This window comes from Euprymna scolopes, chromosome 41, assembly GCF_053919585.1.
Source record: "Euprymna scolopes isolate OS-2025 chromosome 41, ASM5391958v1, whole genome shotgun sequence".
NCBI classification, from domain to species: domain Eukaryota; kingdom Metazoa; phylum Mollusca; class Cephalopoda; order Sepiida; family Sepiolidae; genus Euprymna; species Euprymna scolopes.
Window position 1 is genome coordinate 9658686 of NC_136522.1, and position 26430 is coordinate 9685115.

The following is a 26430-nucleotide window of genomic DNA, read 5'->3' on the forward strand; positions in this document are numbered from 1 at the left end:
TCTTTTATCTTCAATTTGTGATATATAAAACTTTGGTGAGTAAATTAATTATTTACTTTTTAATAGACATTTCAAAATGGGAGACGTGAATTATTCGATCCCCTGTCTTTCCAAGCTTATAACTACTCGAAAAATGTAATTCAAGCCCTAATTATTTTTTCAATTAAATGATATATAAAATTAAAAAAATATTCAATTTGTGATATATAAAACTTTAGTGAGTAAATTATTTACTTTTTAATAGACACTTGAAAATGGGGGGGGGGTGAATTAAAAAAAAAAAACGTTTGTCTAAAATATTATATTCAGTTTATTGGAAAGAGCATAAAATTTCACATTGACCCTGAAAATATCGTAAAAATAGGATCAATAGAAAAATTTTGATAGATTTTTAAAGTTTAAAAATTGAAAAATATTGAGTTCGTAAAATTCATTACTGTTTTTTAAAAAGTAAAGAAAATATTTCTATTACTTTTTATACAACTTTAATAGTTTATTTTGGAAGTATAATCCATAAAGAAAATAACCAACCCACTTTTAAAAGAGAAATTACGAGTTTTTTATATTTTATTCACAGTTTTCTGTTAAGGGTGTCAAAAATTCCTACAAAAATTCTGATACACCTAGTCAACCACTCAACAGTCGTTCGCCATTTAAAGCAAATATGAAAGTCAAAACAGTTGGATAAATGGGTGCCGCATGAATTGAATGTATAATCAAAAAAAAAAATCATTGTTTTGAGATGTCTTCTGCATTCACCCTGGATTTTATTGGTGAATTATGAAAAAATGTTTTTTTAAATTTTTTTTTTTTCACGTTAGAAATTCAAAATACAAATAGCACTAAGTCTGTTTCTTTTTTTTTTTTTTTTTTTTAATAAATCCCAGTCTGTTCCGGTTTTTTTTTTGTTTTTTTTGTATAATGTTTGTATATTTTTGAGATGAGAATTGATAATTATTTTAAACAAACAAAACAGAAAAAAAAACAACATTTTTCACCATTAATAACATCCAGTATGAATGCACCTGAAGAAGGCCAGAGGTTACATCAGCCGAAACGAAGTAAGAAGCAAGATAAGAATAATAAGTCCAAATAATACAAAAAATAATTATCGAACCTCATCTCAAAAATATGCAAAAAATAATAAAGAGAGTTTAAAAAATTTTTTTAAAAATTTTTTCTTTTTCGTAATTATTTTTAATAATTTGTATTTTATTTCAGACATGAAACAGAAAAACCTATCTGTGAGTAAAATTATTTTTTCTCATTAAAAGTTTTTAGGTCTCAATATGGAATTCCATTGATTTCTTTTTTAAATTCAGGAAAAGTAAATTTTCATTTGAATTATTAGGACTTTTTATGGATCTAAGTTTTTCAATATTTCATGGACGTCTGCTTTTTTTGTTTAAATAAAAATAAAAAAAAAAGCAGATTTCTACCAAATTGCTAGAGCTTTACCTCCTTATTTTTTCTTGCTATTTAGTTGGATTTTATTTCTCTTACTCTTTCTTTCTATTTATTACTGTATATTTCTTTTTCATTTCCTGTTTTTTCTTTCTTTTCCTCCTCCTCCTCCTTTCTATGCCTTGCTTTGATACCTCTCTCTGAAAACTGAAAATGTTATTGTCTTAAAGGCTAATAATTGAAATGATTCATGAAGAGGGTAAGGATGTTAGGTGACTTTTGTTTTTTCAAAGAATGACTTCCTGTCACTTTCCACCAACATATGCATTCTTTGTTTTTCGGTTCATTTCATTTGAAACTGGAGTTGTTTAGAAATCTTAGGTGACTTAAAGGTACTTGTACAGTTTAATCAAGACATTAAGAAATGAATATTATTGACACAAATGTTATATTGTACGTACCCGTTATGGAATGAAGTTCTCCGTAAAAAAAAAATTTCACTTAATTTGATCAAGTTTTTTTTTTTTTTTTTTTTTACAGCGGAAAAATAATTTATTTATGACAGTGAGCTGAAGGTAGCCATGTTTGAAGTTTTGATACTTGTACAGTTTAATTAAGACTTTAAAAAATGAAAATATTGAAAAAAAGGTTATATTGTACGTATCCATTATGGAATGACGTTCTCCAAAAAAAAATTTCACTTAATTTCATCAAATAGTTTGTTTTTTTTTACAGCGAAAAAACAATTTGTTATTATACCGAGCAAAAGGTAGCCATGTTTCGATTTTCAAGAAGAGCTATTATTTAAGATGGGGAGGGGGCGTTGGCGCTTTAAACTGAGTTATCTCTCCGTGGCATGTTCAAAAAATTCAAAGATGGCTACATTCAACGTGCTGTCATAAAGACATGTTTTTCCTCCGCAAAAAAAAACTGCTTGATCAAATTGAGTGAAATTTTTTTTCAGAGATCTTCAGTCCAAAATGGACATGTACAATATAACCTTTTTTTTTATATTTTCATTTTTTAATGTCTTGATTAAACTGTACAAGTACCGAATTTTTAGACCATGAGTTAGGGGAAGGGGCACACAGGGAGATAACTAAGTCTAAAGTGCCAACACGCCTTTCCCCATGTTAAATAATAGCTTCTCTTCCTTCCTTGTGGTTTAAAAATCGAAACATGGCTACCTTTTACTCAGTGCCATAACAAATTGTTTTTCCGCTGTAAAAAAAAACTACTTAATCAAATTAAGTGTGTTTTTTGTTTTTTTTGAGAACTTTATTCCATAACGGTTATGTACGATATAACTTTTTTCAATATTTTCATTTTTTAAGGTCTTGATTAAACTGCACCAACTTAAATAATAAAGGAGTGATTTTTGCCAAATCGCTAGAGCTTTACCTCCTCATTTTTATTTGTCATTATTTGGCTAGATTTTATTTCTCATCCTCTTTGTTCCTCTTTTCCTTTGATCTGTCTTATCTCTTATCCTTTTTCCTCTCCACTTATTTTGTCCTACCTTCCCTCGTCCTCTTATGAATGTTCTCTCTGAAAACTGAAAATTTTAATTTTGCCATGAAAATAACACTTCAGACGATTTATTGGGGTGGATGGGTAGGTAAAGAAATTAGATAACTTTCTGTTTCATCAAACCACCTCAATCATCGATTGCAATAACTAATAGTACCCTACCTGAGAGCTCTTTGTTCAAACTCTTCAGCTTAAAATCTATAGGCAACATGAATTGAAACAAATACATTAAAGATATTGCAATGGCTGCTGCAAAGAATGTGGGCTCTCTCTACAGTACTAGAAAATTGTTTGCACCTGTCAGTAATCTGTACCTCTTCAAAGCCACACATCTTGCTGCTAAACTCCCTACATGGTACCCCTGTAGATATGGTCCAAATAGTAACATTGACAAAAATAACATACCTTGTTTGGGGTGTGTTGCGTTCATGACCATAATGTCATTTGTTGCTGGTTTTAAGAATTAGCAAGACCATCTTGTATGTGCTTGAAATTATTTATTAACGATAGGAAAACATGATACTTTACAAGAAACGATTATTGTTTGTAGTGCATGTCCAACATCGTGGGGGGAAACCAGCTCCCAGTAAAAAGGGGATTGTCCAAATTGAATAGCAATTGTCTGATATAAGGAGAAACTCCACATTGATCAAAGCTGATTACTTTTGGGCGTTCCCGGCGATTGCGCCAAGCTCCGTTTCACTTTTATTATTATACGAAAAGGCTTAATTCACATGCGGCGATCAAAAATTGTTGAATATTTATCTTTTCAAAGTCAAGCAAATTAAATAGACAGGCGACCTCGGTTGTTAACTCGTAGATATTATCATTTATATGTGATATAAAAAGTTTTAAGAAGTGGTAAGGCGACCGATCGGTTCTCGGAAAGAAGCCTTTCTTGGACATACACGAAAACGCACACACACACACACACACACACAAACATTTTCACTTTTATATTTATAGATTATATTGAGATAGCGTTCTAAATCTCTTCTACATAAATATTTTTTTATTTTTAAATAAATTAACCAACAATACCAAATAAATGTGTTCTTTAAACGATGTTGACTGCTGCGATTCCATTGGTTCAGCATTTCAGAATCTTTTGACGTCTTCTTCTTTCTTTTTTTTCTGAAAATTACTCCAGACAAGGCATGAAGTCACTTAATGTAAGGAGTTAAAAAAAGAATACTTCAAGATCAAAAACTTAACAATGATACGTGTTAGATGGAATAGATTCTAACCCAGAAAACAGCAATTTTTTTCTCTTTGTCAGAAACCTCTCTCCTGGAATGTGAGGACTAAAGGACAAAATAAGGGAAGCGAGAGTTATATAAACTGCCCAGAAAAGTTAGACGATAGCACAGTTCTTATTTTTATTAAGTAGCAAATATTATATGCAATTCTTCACGCAAAATACTTTTTACTCCTCCATATATTTATAAAGATTTTTTTTTCCCCTTTTCATGCAGCGTGCCATAGTCCAATGAAGTCTTCACAATCCAATGCTTCTGCTTGCAGTAAAGATATTTTGGAGAATGCCAATTGTGTAGAGTACGTATCGTTTTTATTTTTAATATTTTTTTTTTCCTTTTTGTTATTTTTTTTTTTGTTTATGGGTATAAAATTTTATTTTATTATTAATTTTTCCCTTACTTTTTATAAATATATACTTTTCTTTTCTTTTTTCTTGTCCTTTTCTTTTTCACTTAAATGCTCGTGATTAATATTTTTGAATATCATGTGACTGCATTCTGGATCAATAGGTGCAGTGAAATTTTTTTCCAATTTTCTTCCTTTTAAAAAAATATATTGCACTTTTAATGTGTTTTAAAAACAGTTCTATCTGTTTTTTTTAATGTTTTTAAATTCTTAATAATACTTCCAAGAGCTGTAATACTAATTCCTATATATATATATATATATATATATATATATATATATAGTAAGTTATAAAATATATATGGCGATTAAGCTACACTGAATATTCCGCGTTTCATCCACTCTAGGACTCTTCAGGCTTATGCTCTACCTACGTATTGAGCACTTTTGAAGTAAATACTTAAAGTTTACGCATAAATTTATACTTTCGTATATTAATTTATGTGAGTAAATTAAGTAGTTATATATGTATATATATATATATATACTAGTGGGGATACCTGGCGTTGTTCAGGTGTTTGGAGGTGTGTGTGTGTTTAGTGGGGGAGGGGAGAGATCAAAACAACCCTGTTTAAAAAAAAAAAACGTTGGCCGGGTGTTTGGAGGTGTAAAAGAAAAAAAAAGTTTGAGAAAGTTAAGTCGCGTGACGTTTGACCTAGTTTCCCCCGCCCCATCATTCGCTTTTAGAAGACGCGGCGGTCGAAAAAATATCTTGAAAATAGCGCGTAAAAGTCGAGCAAATTAAATACATACGCGATCCCTGTTCTTAAGTCGTAGATATTATGATTTAGACATATAAAAAGTTATAAGAAATAGTTACCCCCCCCCCTGAGAATCCCGGTGAAAAAAGTCTTTGGCGGACATACAGAAAAATGCACACACACACACTCGCACACACACACACATGCACACACATTTTCGCTTTTATATATATAGATGATGAGTGCAACGTCTTGTCAGGTGCCACTCTCTCAGTCACTGAAAGTTCATATGCCCGAAGATGACTTTTCAGTCTTGCCAGTGACTTGCACACCCTCAAGCAGGCATGTCACTGAAAACGTTCATTGGTTTGGATGAAACTAACAGCAGTGGAACCTGTATTTTTTTTTTTCTTCCTTTGAAGTTCGTAATGCTGGGTATGAGGCAGCCAAACCAGCTGCCAAAATTGCCCTGCTTTTCATTGAAACCAGCCGAAAACTCTTTTTAGTATCCTCGTTGTTCCCTTAAGTGCAATTGTCTTAATCTCTTTTGCACTTGGTTCACCAGGAATATTAGTTAGGTAGGACTTCAGGTTCTTCTTCATAAGCTCTGTGGCACCTATAATAACTGGTATGATTCCAATGCGCTTTCATGTGATTAACAAGACCTGCTTTAGACAACAGTCCGATCACCCATCTCACAGATCCAAAGATCTTCATGATTGGGCACCAAGGTTTAGCATTTCCTAGATGTTCTCTTGAGCTTCGCTTGGTCTATCTTGGCTGCTTCAAAGTGTTCTGCGCCCCTGTATATCAGTGCCCCCCACTGCTTTCGATCATATGCTAGGGACTCCCAACTGTTAGCAGGAACATGAAACCTCACCAGACTCTCCTTGATGCTATCATGAAAACGTTTTTTGGGCTTGTGCTGGGATCTTTTGCTAAGGAGGAGCTCACCATAGAATAACTGTTTTGGGAGTCGATAGTCATCAAGCCGAACAAGGTGATCAGCCCAACGCATCTGATTTTTAATAACAAAGGTAGCAATACTGGTTGTTTTGGCCGTATTTAAGACATGTATCAGGGACAAAGCTATCCCACTTTAAACCAACAATGTGTCTAAGGCAGTGCCGATGAAACTTCTTGAGCTGTTCTATATTTGACTGGTACAAGGTCAATGTTTTAGAGGCATAGAGTAGGGATGGTAATACACATGTTTGATATATTGACATTTTAGTTGTCAGAGTTAGATCACCGTCAAACCAGACTTGTAACCTTCCAAATGCGTCTGATTCTCTGTTTTATTTCTGCATCAAGAGTGCCATTATATTTGATAAGGTACGACCAAGGTAGACAAAAAAAATTTGCACAAGCAACACAACTTGTGACTATCTCTTCTACGTATTGCATGTGTTGGATTTGTTTTTATTCATTGTTTACATTAATTTAATTATACCGATCATCACTATCGTCATGATCATTGAGAAATTCTACCGTTTTAAACGCTTCTTTCAATTCGAAAATTTGCACAAACACTGCAACTCATGGCTGCCTGTTCTATATATATATATATATATATATATATATATATATATATATATACACACATACATATGTATAAATACACACAATATATAAAAACAAAAGTAGAGTTTGTCATGAAAAGTATAGGAAGTTGTTCGCAAAGGAATACAAAAGGAAGCTGAATGGAACTGTTGATCAAGGTGTGGCCGTGATGGGAACAAAATGACCTAACAATGGATTTAGATATATTCGAGTTGATTTGCGGACACATTGGGGCATGGCTATGAATTTTGTGACAATTAGAATTTTAGGATTATGACGGTTACAGTAGCGAGTTGGACTCAGTCAGAGGAGATGTGGGAATGAATTGATCAACCGTCTAATGGCAGTAGATATAGATGTGGATTTCAGGGTGCAGAGGGTCAGGGATGATACACACACACACCAGGAGTGCAACTAATATAGTGTTAGAGCTCGCATTTTTCTTTTGTTTCTCATATTTAAATTTGATTTGTTATACTTGTGCACATGCGTGCTCCCTCAACAGTCGCCAATGTTAAAGACGATGACACAGACAAAAGAGAAGAAAGAAAGAAAAGAAATCCATGGCACACAACGTTGGAGTCAGCGATGTTGCTGAGTGGGGTGCGATGGGGGGTGGGGAGGGTTAGGGAGGGAGAGGTAGACCATGTGCAATGGGGGGGGGGTAGACCATGTAGTTGTACTCAAGAGTATACTTTCTATTTTACTCTTTCTAAAACTCGTCCCAAATAATGTCTTTTCTGTTTTTCCCTTTTTTTTTTTCTTCTAGAAGCAATCTTGACGCATGTGCCGCATTTGATGATGACGATGATGCCGACTTAGTGCAAGCATCCACGTTTTTAACCACGCCCAGCCAGAGAGACCCTGATATAAACTCACAAACATCTATTGCAACAGATAAAGAAAACAATATCAAACTAAAATCTGTAAGTTAAAAAAAAAACGAATAATTTTATTTATCTTCATCTTCATAGGTGTTGTTTCATGACGTTTCGGCCAACTATTCCTCTGGCCTTCATCAGGTGGTCAACCGCCATGGGATAAAAATGCTGAGTCTCTTAATTGTATCCTCCGTAATGACTGCCTTCCATAGTTGTTGTCATCTCACCACTGTTGGCGCAGTGCATAGGGACATTGAGTCTCTATGGTTCTAGGTGAGCATTGTCTGCAGATAGCAGTTTCAATCCTACCCAAAGCCGGCTAGAGGATTAATTGGTCAAAACAACATGGTGAGACAACAACAACTATGGAAGGCAGTAATTACTGGGGATATAGTTAATAAACTCGGCATTTCTATCTCGTCGCAGTTAACCACCTTGTGAAGGCCAGAGGAATAGTTGGCCCAAACGCCGTGAACAGCAACTATGAAGATGAGGATAACAATCCGCAAATAAATAAAATAAATATACAAATTACTCATTTCAAAGGATTCCAGTCGTAAAATAATAAACGTTTGTCTATTTTCTTTATTAGAATATTGGAAACTGTTTAGTTGTTCGTATTATTTGGAGTATTCGGACTACTGTTCTCATCTTGAGTGTTATTTCCGCAATGTTTCAGTCAATCTAACCTCTGACTTTTTCAGGTCTACCTAGTCGAACTCCGGAATCTTTTTCTTGAATTCATGAATCTTTGTTGAACTCAGGGATCTGCATGGAATTTCGAACGAACCCTTTATTTAATTTATAGGAGTAACATACTCTTGTTCCGTCAGCCATGATGGGAGTAGACTCCTAAGTAGTTTGCCATTGTATTTTTTGGTGTCGCTCGCACTGAGGATTGAACCTTTAACCTCCAGAAGAGTGTAACTTACAACTAAATTTTACCAAGTACTCTGTCCACTATGCCACGCTGGTGGAAGATGAGGATAACAGTGATTAAATAAAGGGCTCTGTTCCAAATTCTGTGCAGATTCCCAAGTTCTACACCTGAATACACCTGATGAGAACAGTAGTCTGAAGAATCTAAATAATACAAATAATCAATCTTCGTCTCAGACCTGATACTTTTAACTGATTAATATTTTATTTATTTATCGTTGTTTTCCAGACATGTTTACCATTGGAAAAAATGAACCGAGCTCCAATTTGTTGGTCCAAGGAAGAAGAACTTGTCACATCTGATACGGATCACAGCGTTATGTTCACATTACCTGTAAGTTTTTTATGCTTGTAGTTTACCGAATAAATCTGCTTGTTGTTTTCTATCCTGGTCACTGCACCAATTCTTCTGAAATTCTTTGCATCTGGTGTGTCAATGGAACAACAATAAAATATACAGATATACCTAATTCATTTTAAAAACAAAATTCTGTAAATTGTTCCAGAATCAGTTTGAGTAATTATCCTTGAAGATAAATTCAGGCAGATTCCAAAGTCCTTGAGCCTACAATAAATATGGTGACTACATCAGCAAGGAAAGGAAATTAATAAAAAAAATGGAAAGGATTCAAACTAGAATCTACTTAATTATCATGTTGAATTTAGTAATATATCCAAAATTTATGAAAAACAATTAGATGGAAAATTATTAATGAAAATGGTTTTCAAAGTAACTTTCAAGTCTATACATAACTAGCTGTACCCGGCCATGCGTTGCTGCAACTCAGTTTGTTTAAATAGAAATACAATAAAAAATAAAAATGTACTGTAAATATATGTTTATATATTATTTATCTCACGGAAAGTTGCATTTTGTAATGTTTATATACATTTAATCTTTTTTTTGTAATTGTTTTAACAACAGTTTTTTCTTCTTTTTCTTTTTTGGACACACACGCAAACACAATAAGAACTATTAGCGATGCATGGCTTGTTTTTTTTATGTTCTCAGTATTTATGGATGTTTATAGTAAACGCCCAGTGAATTGTTATGTGCAACACACATACACACACAAGACAGAAATGATGTAAGCATGAAACGAAATTGACAAATAAGCACACTGCAAAGTAATATGTCTATTAGTGACGCCATATTGTAATTTTAGTAATTGCTCAGTTATGAAGCGTAGAATTGGATTCCGGAATATGAGAATTATCAGAGCTCAGCCAATCAGAATGGACAGAGTTTGGCGAGGGAGCCATTTTCATTTATCAATCGGAAACTGTAAAGATTATGTTAGATTTATGTTTTTATTAGCCAGTTACGGGCGGTGAAATCAAAGAATCTGTGGAAAATGTAGAATTCGTTCCGGTGACATCTATAAGTAGTAGGACTAAATAATTTGGGAGAAGAGTAGAGACTTCTTCCTCTGAAGATGTTGTGATGGTGTTGCTCATAGTATGCAATGTAGCATTCTAATGTCACAGCTTGAATGGTTGTTGAAAGTTACAATAAGATATTAGTGTAGATGTATTGAATTTGTATGTGGCATCTGTTGTTGCAAACCTACGATAGTTTGGTCCAGAGGGGAATTTCTGCAGTCATTTTATTATATAGGAGATTAAACAGCATTTAGTCAGGGAAAGTAACTCGGTCTGTCTTGTTACAATTAATGGCGGATGTCATACAATCATCTACTTGTACAAAGTACATGTTTTATGTAACTAATTGTGACATTACGGTTTTAGTTGAAATCGACATTAAAAATTAAGTAGATGCTTTCTTCTTTTTTTTCTTTTTTTGGAAATTCAATTTTGCAGCTTTCAATTTTTATTCTTATTTCAGAGAAACGCTATAAGATGAAGAAAAATAACCCTATTTTTGCCTTACAATTGTCACAAATAGCAAACATTTGGCAACCATGACAAAGCGGAAAAGTTCAAGATAACCGAAAACTACAAATTAAAGATTACAGTTAGGATATCTGCTTTAGAACAAGCTTGCCTAAATCCATATTGTTGGTTGGTCAGAAGTTTAGCAGCTGTAAGGTGATGGACTAGAGCTTGATTAATTATGGACTCAAATATATTGTTTGACACATAGGTTTAATGGTCTAATGGTTTATATCAATTCATTTTTTTTTTTATTTTCCATCGTAATACAGTTTACTATTCCAGTAGCTTCTTTCTGCTTTCCGCCTATTCATAGCCCTGTTTTCCTTTTTTTTTTTTTTTTTCTCAAGACAGAGATTAATAGGTACCCCTTGTCGTTGCGTTAATTATCTTTCGTTATTTTTAGCACCTTTCATCAAGTGGTTTCATGCCTTGTCTTATTCAGTTTGATTATGATTGTGAGGAAGACGTACTGCCGAAACCATCACCGACCAACTACGTTGAAAGCTGGAGCGACAATCATGTTAAGATGCCGTGTTCTGTGCATAACGATTACGTCATCGAAGGAAAGGTTAGTTTTTTTTTTTTTTTTTTTTTACACAGACATCACCACATTATCAAGGCCAAGAGGCCACTCAAGGATAAGGGTTAAAGAGTGTACAGTAGAAATTGGACAATATAGTAATCATTAGTAATGAAAATTCGGTAAATTATATATGGAACGGCTCATCAAGAACTTATTTACCTTAGACTTGAACACAACCATATTGTAGTCAGCCGGAAAGCAGGAAAACGGAATACAATTCCACAGGCGTGCAGTTCTAAGAAAGAAGCTTTGTTCATGGAATCTACGTTTAGGTTTAGGCACAGATAAAGAGTGGGGGGAATTATTGATAGTGTTTTGAGCTAGACGAGTGTTTCTGGTGAAAGTTAGAACTGCACGCCTGTGGAATTGTCTTCCGTTTTCCTGCTTTCCGGCTGACTTCAATATGGTTGTGTTCAAGTCTAAGGTAAATAAACTGAAGCTCAGTCAAACACTTTCCATGAAAATAACGATACATCAGAGACAAACTCGCAACATCTCTTCTGTGAGATAGAGGTTGCAGGGAGGAGAAAAGGACATCTCCTACGAGGCTACGAAGTCTATTTTGAACTCTATCAAGGCAGGACAAGTCCTTTCTAGCAGCTCCTGCCCAGATGTGGCAACAGTATTCCATCCTTGGACGTACCTGGCTCTTATATAGATAGAGAATTGCATCAGCAGTGAGATATCTACTGGATCGATAGAAGGATCCGACCATTTTTCCAGCGGCCTTGGCAACAGAGTTTACGTCCTTTTTGATTTTTATTTGCATCGTTCCTATTTACTTGCTTCGGGATAGGAATCCTGCGTCTTGCAACTGCATCCATAATTGTTGTTATTGTTTCACCACGTTTCGACCAACTCATCCTCTGGCCTTCTTCAGCTGATTAACCATTACGAGATAGGGATGCTGAGTCTTGTAACTATATCACTAGAAATTACTGCCTTCCATAGTTGTTGTTGTCTTACCACGTTTTGGCCAACTAATCCTCTGGCCTGCTTTGGGTAGGATTGAAACCGCTATCTTCAGACAATGCTCACCTGGAACTGTAGAGACTTAACACCTCTATCCACTGTACCACGGGCTCTGAAGGAAGAGTTACAAGAGTCAGTATTCCTATCCAGTCGCGGTTAACCACCTGAAGAAGGCCAGAGGATGAGTTAGCCGTAACGTGATGAAACAACTATGAGGATAACAGTCCGCAAAAAAGAATAAATACTCAAATTATGAAGACCTCGTTTCCAAGGATTCTAAGAAATAAAAAAATAAAATTCAATATATAAACAGCTATATGACTGTCTGTCTGTCTGTTTGACTCCATATTTTCAAACTCTATCTCTTCTGAAACTAAAAGTCACAGATTGGGCTTTTTACAGGCTGTTCTTGATGGGTCTTTCACCAGTTAAAATAGTTTTAAGGGGTCAAAAAATGGGTCAAAATTGAAAAAAAACATTGTTATACATTTTGTACATTCATCTTAGTTCATTTTTAATCAATTCATATGTGTGTCACATTGGTACAATGATAATGTCATCAACTTTGAATGCTGCCGTTTCGGTTTCAATTCTAGCTGATGGCACCTAAATACTTTTTTTTTTTTTACTTTTGAAATCACGACTCTACAATAATATATGTGAAATCTGGACAAATTAAAATATCATATTCTACGCCCAGGCAAAGCCCCCCCCACCCCCACCCAAGTCATATATAAAACTGTTACTTAAGTCTGACTATTTTAAACAAACTCTCTCACATGATCTAACTTGACCAATCAGAGCCCCTGGTATCTATTACCCCATACTTACTTACTTTATGCAAATCTTTCATAACTTTCAAGTCCAAATAATCCAAATAATAAAGAAAGCCTTTATATAAGCCTTTCACATGATCTAACTTGACCAATCAGAGCCTTTGTTATATATCACCCCTAAATGCAAACTTTTCAGACATTGTTCACTTTTTATATTTTAAATTTTCAGGTGAAACAGCGTTGGGAACTTATCCAATTAGCGCTGATGTCCAAAATAAGAACATCTCATGAACTTGAGGTAAGTAAACAGACCTTATGTCCATGGGGGGGGGGAACGATAAATTTGTCGCCCTAAAGAAAACAACACTGCAGCTTTATTTTAAAACTTTATTCAATCTAGCCGCCTTCAGCCTCAATCACCGCCTCGACACAGATCCTGAACTGGGAACCTGCTTTTTCCACAAGTGCTGGCAAGAGCTCGGCAAATACTCGGTGGGTGGCAGTGATCAGGCTGACTTTGGTGTTGTGGGAGGTCATGTTGGTGATGTTCTCGACGTATGACCAAATGAAGTCATCCAGCATGGGGAGACGGGGGAGAAGGGGGGGCATTCGAGAAGGGTACAAAGTCGCAGCACTCTTTCTGAAGCCAAGCCTAGGTCTCTTTGGACTTGAGGGTCGACGCCGAATCCTACTGCCACACCTAGGGTCTGCCAGGGGATCACCACACTCTTCAGCACATCCAGATATACTTTGGTGTTTACTTTCAAGCCGACTTCAAAGATGTGAGGTGGCAGGATGTGGCCCTCACTTGAAACCACACCAAAGACTATAACCGTGGCCGGAAACTTTGTTGAGCTGTGAACTGTCCGGATTTGCATTTTGAGGGTGCTGGCAACGGTCCTGTTGTCATAACTCAGATCGGTAGAGAGCATGAGTTGTACATCGGTGCATCTCCAATCTCAATCATCGGACAGCTGTCACTTTCCGACATAAAAGAAGGTTCTTATTGCTCTTGGGATTTCTACACAACTGGCCAACTAGTATACAACTAGTAGATGGTCTACAACAAAAAAAAGAAAACCGGTTTTCATCAAACAGAAATGGAATCCTGTTATCTTTCATATGGCAACAATTTTATTGTTCCACCCTGTATATGTCCATGGTCATCCTTATAAAAGGCCAGGTTATAGTGCAACTTCAATCTTTTACTGTGAATTTTCGAAACTAATTGATATAGCAGTTAAAACCGTAGGGAAAATTCCTGTGTTGGATTAGTTTGATGTTTGTATGTGTTTTAGATACCACCTTAATTTTTCCTTTAATGTTGCTGACAAAGTGGGAAAAATTGCTGTTTTTTAGGTTGGAATTTACCCATTTGACACTTATTGTTGACTCGGTTTTTGACCTTGTAGTTGTATATATATATTTTTTTCCTTCAAGCTCCTTACATCAAATGGTTTCCTGCCTTGTCTGGAGTGATTTCTATAAAAAAATATGAAAAATCACAGTAATATCGAATTGATTAATTTGACAATTATTGACAAATTCTTATAAATGCAAGGGCAGATAACTTTGAATAAACAAAGACATATTTTTTTTTTTTCAGTGTTGTACTACTGATTTTCTTTTAATTAAAATATGTGTTTTATATTTTCCCCAAGCAATGCCGGGACACAGGTCCAGCTAGTATTTAATAAGACCCACAACCACCTAATTGATAAATTTGACAACTTCCTAGAAATGAAGAGACAGATATTTTTGAATAAACAAAGGCAAATGCATATTACCATGATTTTTATTTTATTTATTTATTTTTTCAATGTGGGATTTTTTTTTTTTTAAGACAGAATCTTCACTTAACCATGTTTAAATTCCTTCAGAATGAAATTTTCTACAAACAATGACAGTGAAGTGTTAGCAACTGATCAACTAAAAAAAATCTCTCCTTACGCATTGTAGTCATAAACTCCAAATGTTTGATCTCAGCCTGTTGTAAGGATGACCAGGGTTTGACACCATTAAAGTATTGAAAGTTTTATTGGTCCTCCGACAAAAAGAGGGTGGACCTGTAAATTCACCCTCGTCTGTTTGTCCGTTCCTCTGTCCACACTTTTCTCAATAACTACGCCTTGGAATATTTTAAAATTTTGCACAAACATTAAACATGATATAAGTAAAAAAGTAACAATGAATTTTCCGGGAAAACTCTGGTTGCCCCCCCGCCCCTAGGTTTCGAGTTAAAATGGCTAAAATTGACACTTTTGTGTTTATTAAAGAAAATTGCTGCCTTGGATTTTTATAAAACTTTCTGAAAAGTTGTAACTAATTGATTTCTATATAATTTTGTTTGTCTATAATTCGCAATAACTTTTGGGTGTGACCCAGGGGCTCTTTTAGAGCTAATAAAAACACTCCATTTTTGGAACTATTTTATCATATTTGTCCAAAATTTTCTGTATATGTCTATTTAGCAGTTTTGCATGGTACTGAACACAAATTTAAATATGTTAAGGCCTTGGGGACTTTGGAGGCTAAATGGGGGGGGGGGCAAATGATGGACTTAGTCATTTCTTTTTTTAGCATGGTGCATAACTCAAATTTACATATGTTAAGGCCTCAAACTGCGCCGTTTGTTCATTTTCACCAGAATTTGATGTCTCCTGGGGACTTTTGGGGTTAAATGAGGGGGAGAGGGTAAATGCTGAACTTAGTCATTTTTTTATGCCTCGTTCACTGTGCACTCACGTGGGACCATGCATGCTTCACTTGTTTAAATCTTATTTACATGTTACTTTTAAAAAAGAACAATTAGATAAGTTTGAAAATGTTATTAGGAAAAGGCTTTTTTTTTTTTTAAATTTTTAACACCTCTCTTCACCCTGGCTGCTGACTGTTGTTTTGAACCCCCCCCTCCCTCGCGGTACTATCACCTTTCTCCACCCGGGGCTCCTTACTACGCCACCTACACACATGCCCCCCCCTACTATTTTTTTTTATCCCTCTCTCCACCCGGTCTGCCGACTGTTGTTTTGCCCCACCCCACCCATTGCTACTACCACTTTTTTTGACACCTCTCTTCACCCGGACATTCTACTGTTATTTTACCCCCTCCCCTCTTCTCCACGCACACACACACTTCTCCAACTACGCCTGCTAGTATAATAGAAAAGAAAACTGATGAAACATGATTTGTTTTATTATTTTATGTTTTCTTTTTGCAGGCAGCAATTTTGAGATACAATCTCCGTTATAAAGGTGTTTGGAAATTTGACGCCCTCCATAAATTATTTGAAAAGGTGAGTAAAGTCTTCTGTCGGCTAAAAGCGAAATCTACCTTAGTGCGGACGATAACAGGAATACAATTATGAATTACTTCTGTGGAGTAAGTGAAAGATTCCGTTCAAAATTTTGTACAAATTTCCAAGTTCGACAGAAAGATTCCCGAGTTCAACAAGATACACCTGAAGAAGATCAGAGATTATATCAGCCGAAATGTTATGCCGATGACACTAACATCTATGGCAGTACATCAAAGACTAAACGACAAAGTTCTCTCTGATTCTCTCTCCTCTGATCTTGAGCATGTGATACAATGAGGAAAAAAATGGCTGGTTACTTTTAATGCATCTAAAACCAAACTTATGTCTTTACATCATCAACGTTCTGATCCCTATCTGGCATCAATTGAAATGAATGGCTCTTATCTTGAGGAGGCTTCATATTTTGATAAGCTCCTAGGCTGGACCTTTACTCCTGATCTGAAATGGAACACGTACATCAAATCTGTTGCCAAAGTCGGTGGGAAAATGGTAGGATCCTTCTATCGATCCAGTAGATATCTCACTGCTGATGCATTTCTCTATATATATAAGAGCCAGATACGTCCAAGGATGGAGTACTGTTGCCACATCTGGGCAGGAGCTGCTAGAAAGACCTTATCCTGCCTTGACAGAGTTCAAAACAGACTTTGTATCTAAGTGAGGGATGCCCTTTTCTCTTCCTGCAACCTCTTTCTCACAGAATAGATTTTGCGAGCTTGTCTCTGCTTTATCGTTATTTTCATGGCAAGTGCTTGTCTGAGCTCTAATCTATGGTCCTCCCTCTCACCAAACTTTCACGAGAAACATTCGTCTAGCTGAAAACACTATCAATAATTTCCCCCACTCTTTATCTGTGCCTAAACCTAAACATAGATTCCATGAACAAAGTTTCTTTCTTAGAACTGCAAACCTGTGGAACTCCCTTCCATTTGCCTGCTTTCCAGCTGACTACCATATGGTCATCTTCAAGTCTAATGTAAAGAAGTTCTTGATAAGCCGTTCCCCTTAAGTAATCCAATTTACCAAATTTCCACTACTAACAATTACTACGACGTTGTCCCATTGACCAATGTACACTTATTAACCCTTATCCTCGAGTGGCCTCTGGGCCTTGATAAGTGATGACTCCTTTGTAAAAAAAAAACAAAAAAAAAACCATCCAAGAAACAAACAGTATTCTGTATAATTCAAAATAATAAAAGATCATTGTTCGTATTATTTGGATTCTTCGGATTACTGTTCTCATCTTGAGAATTGTTTTCACAATGTTTCGGTTGATGTAATCTTCGGTCTTTTTCAGGTGTATCGTTGTTTTTTTTTTTGTTTTTTTTTTTTGTGTCCCGAAAAAAAAAATCTTGTTTGTTTATTATCTACCGTGTTATTTGACCAAGAAGAAATTGGAGTTATCGCCCTTTAAAAAATGGCGCTGTCCACGTAATGCAGAAGTCTCCCAAATTGTTTTTTTTTTTTTACATTTACTCCTGTTGCGACGTTTTGTTTGAAGGTTGCATGCTGTTCATTTTTCGAAGGTTTACATATTACTGTCTTTCCAGATAGACGCTTCTATAGCTGAACGACTCTCTCCCAAATGGTATATATATATTATTTAATTGGAATTCATTATTGAGATGAGTATTATTTATATATTTATTGCGGACTATTAAAACGTGGTGAGACGACAACAACCATGGATGGCAGTATGACACTATTTGGTGTCATGAATGCATGCAGCGAGGCAGCGAGGTGCATATTGCAGTGAGGGGGGTGTTTGACCGGACGGGATGGGGAAGAGAGGGCAGAAGAGGGGGTGTTGATGTTGTTTAAACAGAAATGTCTATGGGATTCTGTCAGAAAGAGAAAAAGTAAATATTAATTGTTTTTATCTCATTGTCGTTATATATCTGTTAACATGAAGGGTTGTTTTGAAAACCCCTGTTGATAGGTTTGAAGAAATCCAGAGATTCTTGGCTGACAGCTTAGAATGGGGGGGGGGGTCAAGAGTAGGGGTCGCCGCCAGGCATTGTTCGACCTGGGGTGACTAATCACGCCTAATTGGTAATAAGTAAAAACCTCAGTGCAGGTGGGGGTTGAGGTTTGGTAGAGATAAGCTCTAAGAGGAAGAAAGAAAGGTGTTTGTAACCACTCTCTGAAGGAGAGGTGGGGAAAAGGGGTTGGATTTAGAAAAAGGAATTCTAAAAAGGGAAGAGTCGTAGCCAGCAAACCGAACGGCTGGGCTAGTCAAGCACTCCCAATTTGGGAGCCCTTCAGGGCCTGATGTTATGATGGGAACTAGCCTGTGTTAATGGGAACTCTGTGACTTTACTGGTCTGGTCTTACATCGTTCACTGCTATAGTCAGTCGCCTCAAATTAGACAGTAGTTGCTATGAAGTAATGAAAACAATAATTTGTTACTGTTCTGTTTGTTGTGGTGAGGACTCTTGATTTTTTCAGCAAGCCGCAAGGACCAGCGGAGTGATTGATGTACCCGGAGACTACCTACACATGGAAAGAAAGACGATCTGATTGAGAGGAAAAGCGCCCCTCCATGAAAACACAGTGGGTAAGGACGATCAACGGGCCAACTTGTAACGAGACAAGGTACGATCAAGGGACACCTGCCACATTGGTAACGTTATAAATGGTGCCGGATGGTACATAGTTATACAGTAATTACTGAGGATGCAGTTAGGAGATTCGGAGTTCCTATCCTGTTGCGGTTACCACCTGATGAAGGCCAGAGGAATAGTTGGCCGAAACGTTGTGAAACAACAAGAAAGATGTGGATAAATAAATAAATAACATTAATTGATAAATAATGAATTGACATAACATTCAGATCCGACCATGGAAGCTCAGTTAATGAATAAACGTGGATTTATTAGACCAAAAAATCCAACCTTGATCGCCCTTCGGGGCCCATGGTGCAGCGGATAGAGACGTTGAATCACTACGATTCCAGGTGAGAATTGTCTGAAGATAGCGGTTTCAATCCTACACAAAGCCCGCCAGAGGCTTGTTTGGCCAAAATGTGGTGGGACGACGACAATTTATTAGACCAAGACGGTCACCAATGTTATCACGTGGCAAATTTAGCATAAAATGAAACAACGAATCGACCATTTGCACATACATAATTTAATTGGAATTTATTATTGAGCTGAGTATTACTTATTTATTGCGAACTATTAAAACGTGGTGAGACGACAACAATTATGGAAGGCAGTGATTGCAGTGGATGCAGTCAGGAGATTCATAGTTCCTATCCGTCGTGGTTACCACCTGACGAAGACCAGAGGAATAGTTGGCCGAAACGTTGTGAAACAATGATTAAGAAAGATGGAGGATAATAGTCCAGCAATAAAATAAATGAATTGGCTCTCTCCCAGTCGAGAACTTGGCTTCTCATTCCAAATTATTCACTCAACTCGGAACTAACTGATTACATGTATTTCCAAACTATCTCGTCACATCATTGACACAAATCGCATGATCCACGGATTTTGTCACAGGTTAATTTACATTCTTTTCACCAAGTTTTTTGTAAACTATTTCAGCATAAATAATTTTATCTTTAAATATTTATTGCGCTTTGATAATATTCTTTCTGACTTTTTACTTTTACAAATATCAATAATGATCATCATAATAATCGTCCAGCTAACTTGGCATTGCTCGGATCAACTATGTAACACAACCAATTCTACTATGGATTTAAAGAAAGTGCAATTCACATGAGTTTCTTTCCGAAATAATTATTCTCGCAAAGAAGATTATTTTGTCACTACTTTGGAGTTGCCCAGACCAAGTACGTAACAGAGGGACATTCCATCAACGAAATGTTGCATCCCTCTGCTTGTTTTGTTATAATTGGTCTAGTGGTGTGGGCTGTAAGGGAGCATATATATATAGGCTACGACCTTGACAATTGACCTTTAACTTGGAAAATGGTGTGCACCATCTCTAGGTGGGGGACTATCATCATGTCAGGTTTGGTCATGATTGGTCTAGTGGTGTGGGTTGTAGGAGAGTTGTAGACTCAGACACATGAATGCTACTACTTTATATATAAATGATGATAGGATACCGAAGCAACTCCTGTATGGCCAATTAGACAGAGGCCGTCGAAACGTGGGACGACCATGGTTGCGTTACAAAGACAAAATAAAGTCTAATTTGCAGGTTCTAAATATTGAATATAACAACATTGAGCTAACTGCAAAAGACAGAAGGAAGTGGATAGAAATGTGTGACAGAAAAATCAAGGAGTTCTCGGCGTTTTGCATCGAAAAACTAAAAGAAGCGAGAGTCAAGTCAAAAAATAATACTGAGCAGTGTGGAGCTAAATTCTCGCATTTATATGTCTGTCACCACTGCGGTCGCCATTGCAAGTCTCTAGCAGGACTAAAGTGCCACATACGTCTAAGTGAATGTCGACACGCTGAGTTCTAGACCTTCAGGTCAATTGTCGGAGTCTCATATGTTGAAAATCGACGGAGAGTCCATCATATATATATATATATAGATTTTTTATAAAAATAAGTTTGTTAACTCATAAAAAACACTTAGTTGCATATTTCATTTCTCAGAAGGCAATAGAGAGAAGACTATTGAATCTATTTATTTGTCTATGAAGTGAGGAACAGGTTATTGACATTTTTTTTTCTTCTATTTTTGCAGATGAAAGAATCCGAAAAGGAAGAATTCTTTGGGAAACAGATTCCTTCAATGGTCAAACTTGCTCTTCGACTCCCTTACATCTGTACTTCAGTAAGAAATTTATTTTTTAAATGTAAAAATTAAAAAAAAAAAAGATCTTAACCTCGTCAAATCGAGAAGATGTCTACTTGGTTTAACGGTAAACAATCATAACTTATCCAGGAAATGTGGATATGTGTAAGTCTTTGCATTTTGACTATTGCTTTAAAAAGGCCTTATCTATATATATAAAAGCGAAAATGTATGTATGTTTGTATGTGTGTTTATATGTCTTGCAAAACTTTTGACGTGGGTCACGGATTTTTACGAGATTGGTATCATTTTAAAGCTTGATCCTTCGCCCGACAAATATCGAAAAATTGGCCAAAAACATTAATTCCTTCACTCTAAAATCATCAGTTTTCTACAGGGAGGGGTCAGCAAAAACCATCCTCTCATGACACGTTCACTTCTACGCATGCGCAAATGACGTCGGAACATGATTTAGTTTAAATATTAAAAAAAACAACCTAATTTTGTCAACGTAGTCTTAGCTCAGTACATTAGAGCGCTGCCTAATTATCTAATGATTTTGGGTTCGAATCGTGGTGTGAGATGTCTTTTTTTTCTTTTTTTTTTTTTTTTTTGATTTTTAAGTTTAATATTGAAACAGGGTTATTTAAGCCATTTTTAACGTGTTTTTTTTTGGTTTTTATTTTTCAGCTTTTTTAAAAAAGTTTTAACGTTTTTCTGGGTTTTTTTCCATCACATTTGCGTTTTCTTTTTTTGTTTTTCCGATTTTTTTTTTTTTGCCTTACGTTAGTTTTTTTTTCGTTTTTTAAAGTTTTAACATTTATTTTATATAAAATATTTAATAATTTACAATTTGATATTTAAAAAATATTTACTTCGCTTATTCTTATGTTTTGATTACCCCCCCCCCCGCCCGAGCACACACACCTCTAAACACCCGGGCAACGCTGGGTACCCCTCGCTAGTTTCTATATAAATATGATAGCTTGTGTGTTATTTTGTATGTCATGCTTACATCTTATTTCTTCCGAGTGAATGACCTTCCTTTTCTTGTAATAAATAATTTTATCAAGAATTCTTACGAAGAAAAATAATATATGTATATAACTTGAGTTCCTTCAGCTGTAATCGAAACTGAAACTAAAATTATGAAGAATTCTTGGTAAAGTTATTTGTTACAAAAGATGGAAGGTCATAACTAAGGCCGTGACAACAGAATATTATTTTCATTCTTTTGACTCTCGGGTATATATCTGACACAGTTTGACACACTTAATCAACCAAGAACCACATCCATCTATACAAAAACATATAAGATATTAACGGAAATATAATCAAGAGTCAAAACAACGAAAAGAATATGCTGTTGTCACAGACCTAGTCATAACAATTAAACAACGCTCACTCAAAAGAATAATGGTGTAAGCGTAACACACAAAATAACACACTCGCTATCGTATTAATCTATATATATAAAAGCGAAAATGTATGTATGTATGTATGTATGTACGCTTTTCCTCGATGTCCACAAAAGGCTTCTTTCAGAGAAGCGCTCGCTCGTTTCACAACTTCTTAAAACTTTTTATATCATCTATAAATTGTAATATCTCACACTTAACCACGGAGCTCGCCTGTCTATTTAATTTTATTGACTTTCAAACGTTAATTATTCCACATTTCCCGCATCGGCACGCGTTACATTCGGTTTTCGGTATAAAAAAAAGCGAACCTCGTCTCTAATCACAGGCCCAGAGCCAGTTTGGTCAATGTCGACTTTGTCATATCAGACGGTAGTTTTCATTTCGAGACGAGGGAGCGGGTTTTTAAAAACAAACAAACCGATTTATTGACCTCATTAAACATTGTCCCGCACAAAATACTAACTGCTGAATACCTATCGCCGTCACGTCAATCAAAAACGCGCACCTGTTTTTTTTTCACACTTTACTATTTTCCAACTGCGTGTCGTCAAGGTGTTTTTTTTTTCACGGGCACCTGTTTTTTTTTCACACACACCTACAAACACCCGGGCAACGCCGGGTACCCCTCGCTAGTGTATAGATAAAATAAAAAGTTTGTTAACATATATAAAAAAAAAGTACATAGTTGCGTCTTTCATTTCTATGGAGGAAATAGAGAGAAGACTGGTGAATCTGTTTATTTCTAGAGTGAGGAACAGATTATTTCCTTTAGTTGCGGTCCTGAATATGACCTTAAACTATATCCAGTGGTGAGGCCCCAGCTTGTGGGCTTTGGGAAGTGTGGAGCCACCCTTAAATTACCATTGCTCTCGGGTCCACTCTGACCCAGAGTGGTAGTACCTGTTAGGGTCCCAACTATGGGTTAAATAGAAACTGACGTGCAAACAACAAATATATTCTATTAAAAAAATTTTTTCTTCAAAATCTTTGTATTCGGCATTAAATAACCCGAAAAGGGTTGATATGCCGTAAAACAAAAACAACCAACCAACCTTTAGTTGAATGTGTAAACTGCCTGGCCTTCACTACATTATATTATAAGAATATCCATGTGGTCCCTGTTTGACAGTGATCACCACTCCCAACGTTATCTGCCGTGGATTTCTTTCCTTGTGTCTTCTCCTCTCTTTCTAGCCATGTCGTCATCTCTCACACATTCGCAACTATTGAGGGTGTGCGCTGGCTCAGAAGTATAATCTATATCTATAAAAGTGAGAATGTGTGTGTGTGTATGTGAGGACTCTTCTCAACCTATATACCCAATAAATATTTTGACGTAAAGACTTGAAATTTGATATATAGGGTAATCAGACATGTGGAAAATTTTTAAATTCGTTTTCATCCAGAAAAAAAAAGGCTGCTAAGGGGTCAAAATTGAAAATTTGGTACAGGGGGGGGGGGGTTATCAGATTTTTACCGGTTTGTCAACTGTTTCATGATTGCGCATGCGTGAATTGGTCACATTATGTTAAGAATAAGTAGGTTTGAAAACACTTTTTAAAGTAGGTGTCAAGCTGGCTTATAGTTATCGTACTTGACTCACTGTTTTTAGGTTTTGATTTTGATCTCAGCTTGAGTATTTATTTTTTTTTTTTTACTCATAAGAAGTGAACTGTTTAGAAAAAACGATGCTCGCATGCACATGTCTCAGTTTTCTTCCATTTTTTTTTTCTTTCTTCATTTTTTTTTTTTTTTTTTAAGAATTTAATATTACATTTAATACCAGGCAACGTTGGGTTCATCTACAGGGCTCTACGGACAAATTTATCTTTAGTTGACGTTTGACAACTAAATATTTTCATTTACTAACCAAATAGAAAAGTTACTAGACAAACCACCTGATTTTTAGAATATGACATCTTCGTTCTGTGACGAGTATGTACATCATAAAGAGTTTTCTGTGTTTTTTTAATAAGTGTAATTCTAAATATACAACAAATTTCATACTTGAAGGTATACACGTTCTAATTTCTTCAGATTTTTTTTTAAACAGCCTTCGTTAAAAAAAATATATTGTTCTATTAAGCTTGTATTGTTTAAATAATTTAACTTTGTTCGTTTTATATATAAAAAAAGGTGAAAAGATATTTTTCACTAAGTCGTGAGTTTTGCAAGATTGTCAGTAAAAGCAATACAATTGCCAAAAGATGAGATAATCGGCACTTTGAAAAATTACTCGCAAATGTGACTGTTTCAATCGCAATGTAGAGCCATGTAGTAATAACATAAAACAAAAACACAGATTCCAACATTTTCTTTTTTGCACTTTTCTTTTTTTTTTAATTTAAAAAAAAAAAATTTTTTTAATTTTTTTTTTTTTTTAAATCTTTTTTTTATTTAAAAAAAAAGTTTTTTTTAAATTAAAAAAAAAACATTTTTTTTTTAAATTAAAAAAAAAACTTTTTTTTAATTTAAAAAAAAATTTTTTTAATTTTTTTATTTTTATTATTTTTTTAAATCTTTTTTTTTTAAATTTTTAAAAAATTTTTTTATTTTTATTATTTTTTTAAAATCTTTTTTAAAAAAATTTTTTTTTTTTTTTACTCATGTTCACGCCTTACAAAACATGTCGCCACTTGGACGTAAGGGACTACTATTTGGAATCATGTCTAGGAAAGATTGACAAGATATTTGTTTATGTTACATTTTAAACTTCTGCATATCAGTACAGCCAGGGAAGCAGGCAGCAGGAAGGAAATTCCAAGGTCTAGCTGTTCGAGGGAAGAAACTATTAGAATAGAAAGCTTTTTGGCATTTAGGGACATCAACAGTGAAGGGGTGAGATCTTACTGCTAAGCGGGTTTGTCGGTGATATGTACGTCGAGGGGGTACTAGTGAAACGAGTTCATCAGAACACATTCCATTAAAATATTTGTAAAACAGGCACAGTGATGCAACATTGCGGGGATGAGACAGGGGCTGGAGCTTGGTTGCCAAAGTGTGACCGATTAGATTGACAACTCTTTTTTGGACTTTATCTAAGACGGAGAGACTAGTAGTAGATGCACCAGCCCAGATGTACTCCATGCATGGACGAGTGGTGTGTTTGTGACATCTAAATGCTAACGCCCAGTTTTTCTGTCAAAGTCAAGTTTGTCAGTTGATGTTAGCTCATCTCAATCTCCCAAAACTCCAACCATGATTTGGCTTCCTCTTCATCCAATTGGCAATTGTCATCAATCAAACACTGCTCTCACTCTAACCATTGTTGACCATCACAAACCGTCATAAAACCCAGTCACTCTTAAAACTATAAAATATATTTCCGTGAAAATATATTTTATTTCCTTATAATATATATCAATCCTTATTTAAGAAGCTCAATGTAATTACAGAGCAATATAATGAATGACTGACAAAAGTCTATATTCCAAAGTTCATGATGTTGACCATCTTATGATTTATTCCTTTAATTCAGTTGACATTTACATTCTTGACAGTATCTGTTTTGTAGCACAGAATCAATCACTTAATTATTACATCAATCAGTGAATCTATTTTGTTCAGAAGAAATATCAGCAATCAATTCATCAAAACGTGATAAAGTGCGTGTTGACATAATTAAAAATCTGAAAATTGGAAGACAAACTGTAAATACCTTATATGTTTACATTACGCCATTTTGAATTTAGAAAGGTAACTATTTCGCTAATTTTGGGTTTAAACATTTGAAATTTTACATAAGGGGTATTCAGACATGCAGCAAGCTTTTTAATCAGTTTTTGGGCGAAAATTTGGCTACCAAGAGGTCAAAGTTGAAAGAGTTGACCTTTGCAGACTCTACCGAACTTCTCCACCAATTTCGGGTCTAAACACTTGAAATTTTAGATGTAGGTTACCTAGACATGAGTCAAACTTTTTAATATATATATATATATATATATATATATATATATGATGATTGCAGCGTCTTGTCAGATGAGTGCCACTCCCTCAGGCATTTAAAATCCATGAGCCCAAATGTCTGAGGGAGTATCTATATGAATATGA

At 35.3% G+C, this 26430-nt stretch overlaps 1 protein-coding gene across 1 annotated transcript in view; it reads left to right on the forward strand.

Moving 5' to 3' along the window:
• The window catches only part of LOC145266339 (poly(ADP-ribose) glycohydrolase-like), a 96853-nt gene that overhangs the window by 36465 nt on the left and 33958 nt on the right, over positions 1-26430 (forward strand). Inside the window, exons 4-11 of the mRNA XM_080121929.1 lie at positions 1222-1244; positions 4410-4491; positions 7633-7789; positions 8913-9017; positions 11022-11147; positions 13140-13208; positions 16132-16206; positions 20909-20998. Coding sequence (XP_079978055.1) covers positions 1222-1244; positions 4410-4491; positions 7633-7789; positions 8913-9017; positions 11022-11147; positions 13140-13208; positions 16132-16206; positions 20909-20998 — 727 coding nt within the window. The remainder of the gene's footprint in view (positions 1-1221; positions 1245-4409; positions 4492-7632; positions 7790-8912; positions 9018-11021; positions 11148-13139; positions 13209-16131; positions 16207-20908; positions 20999-26430) is intronic.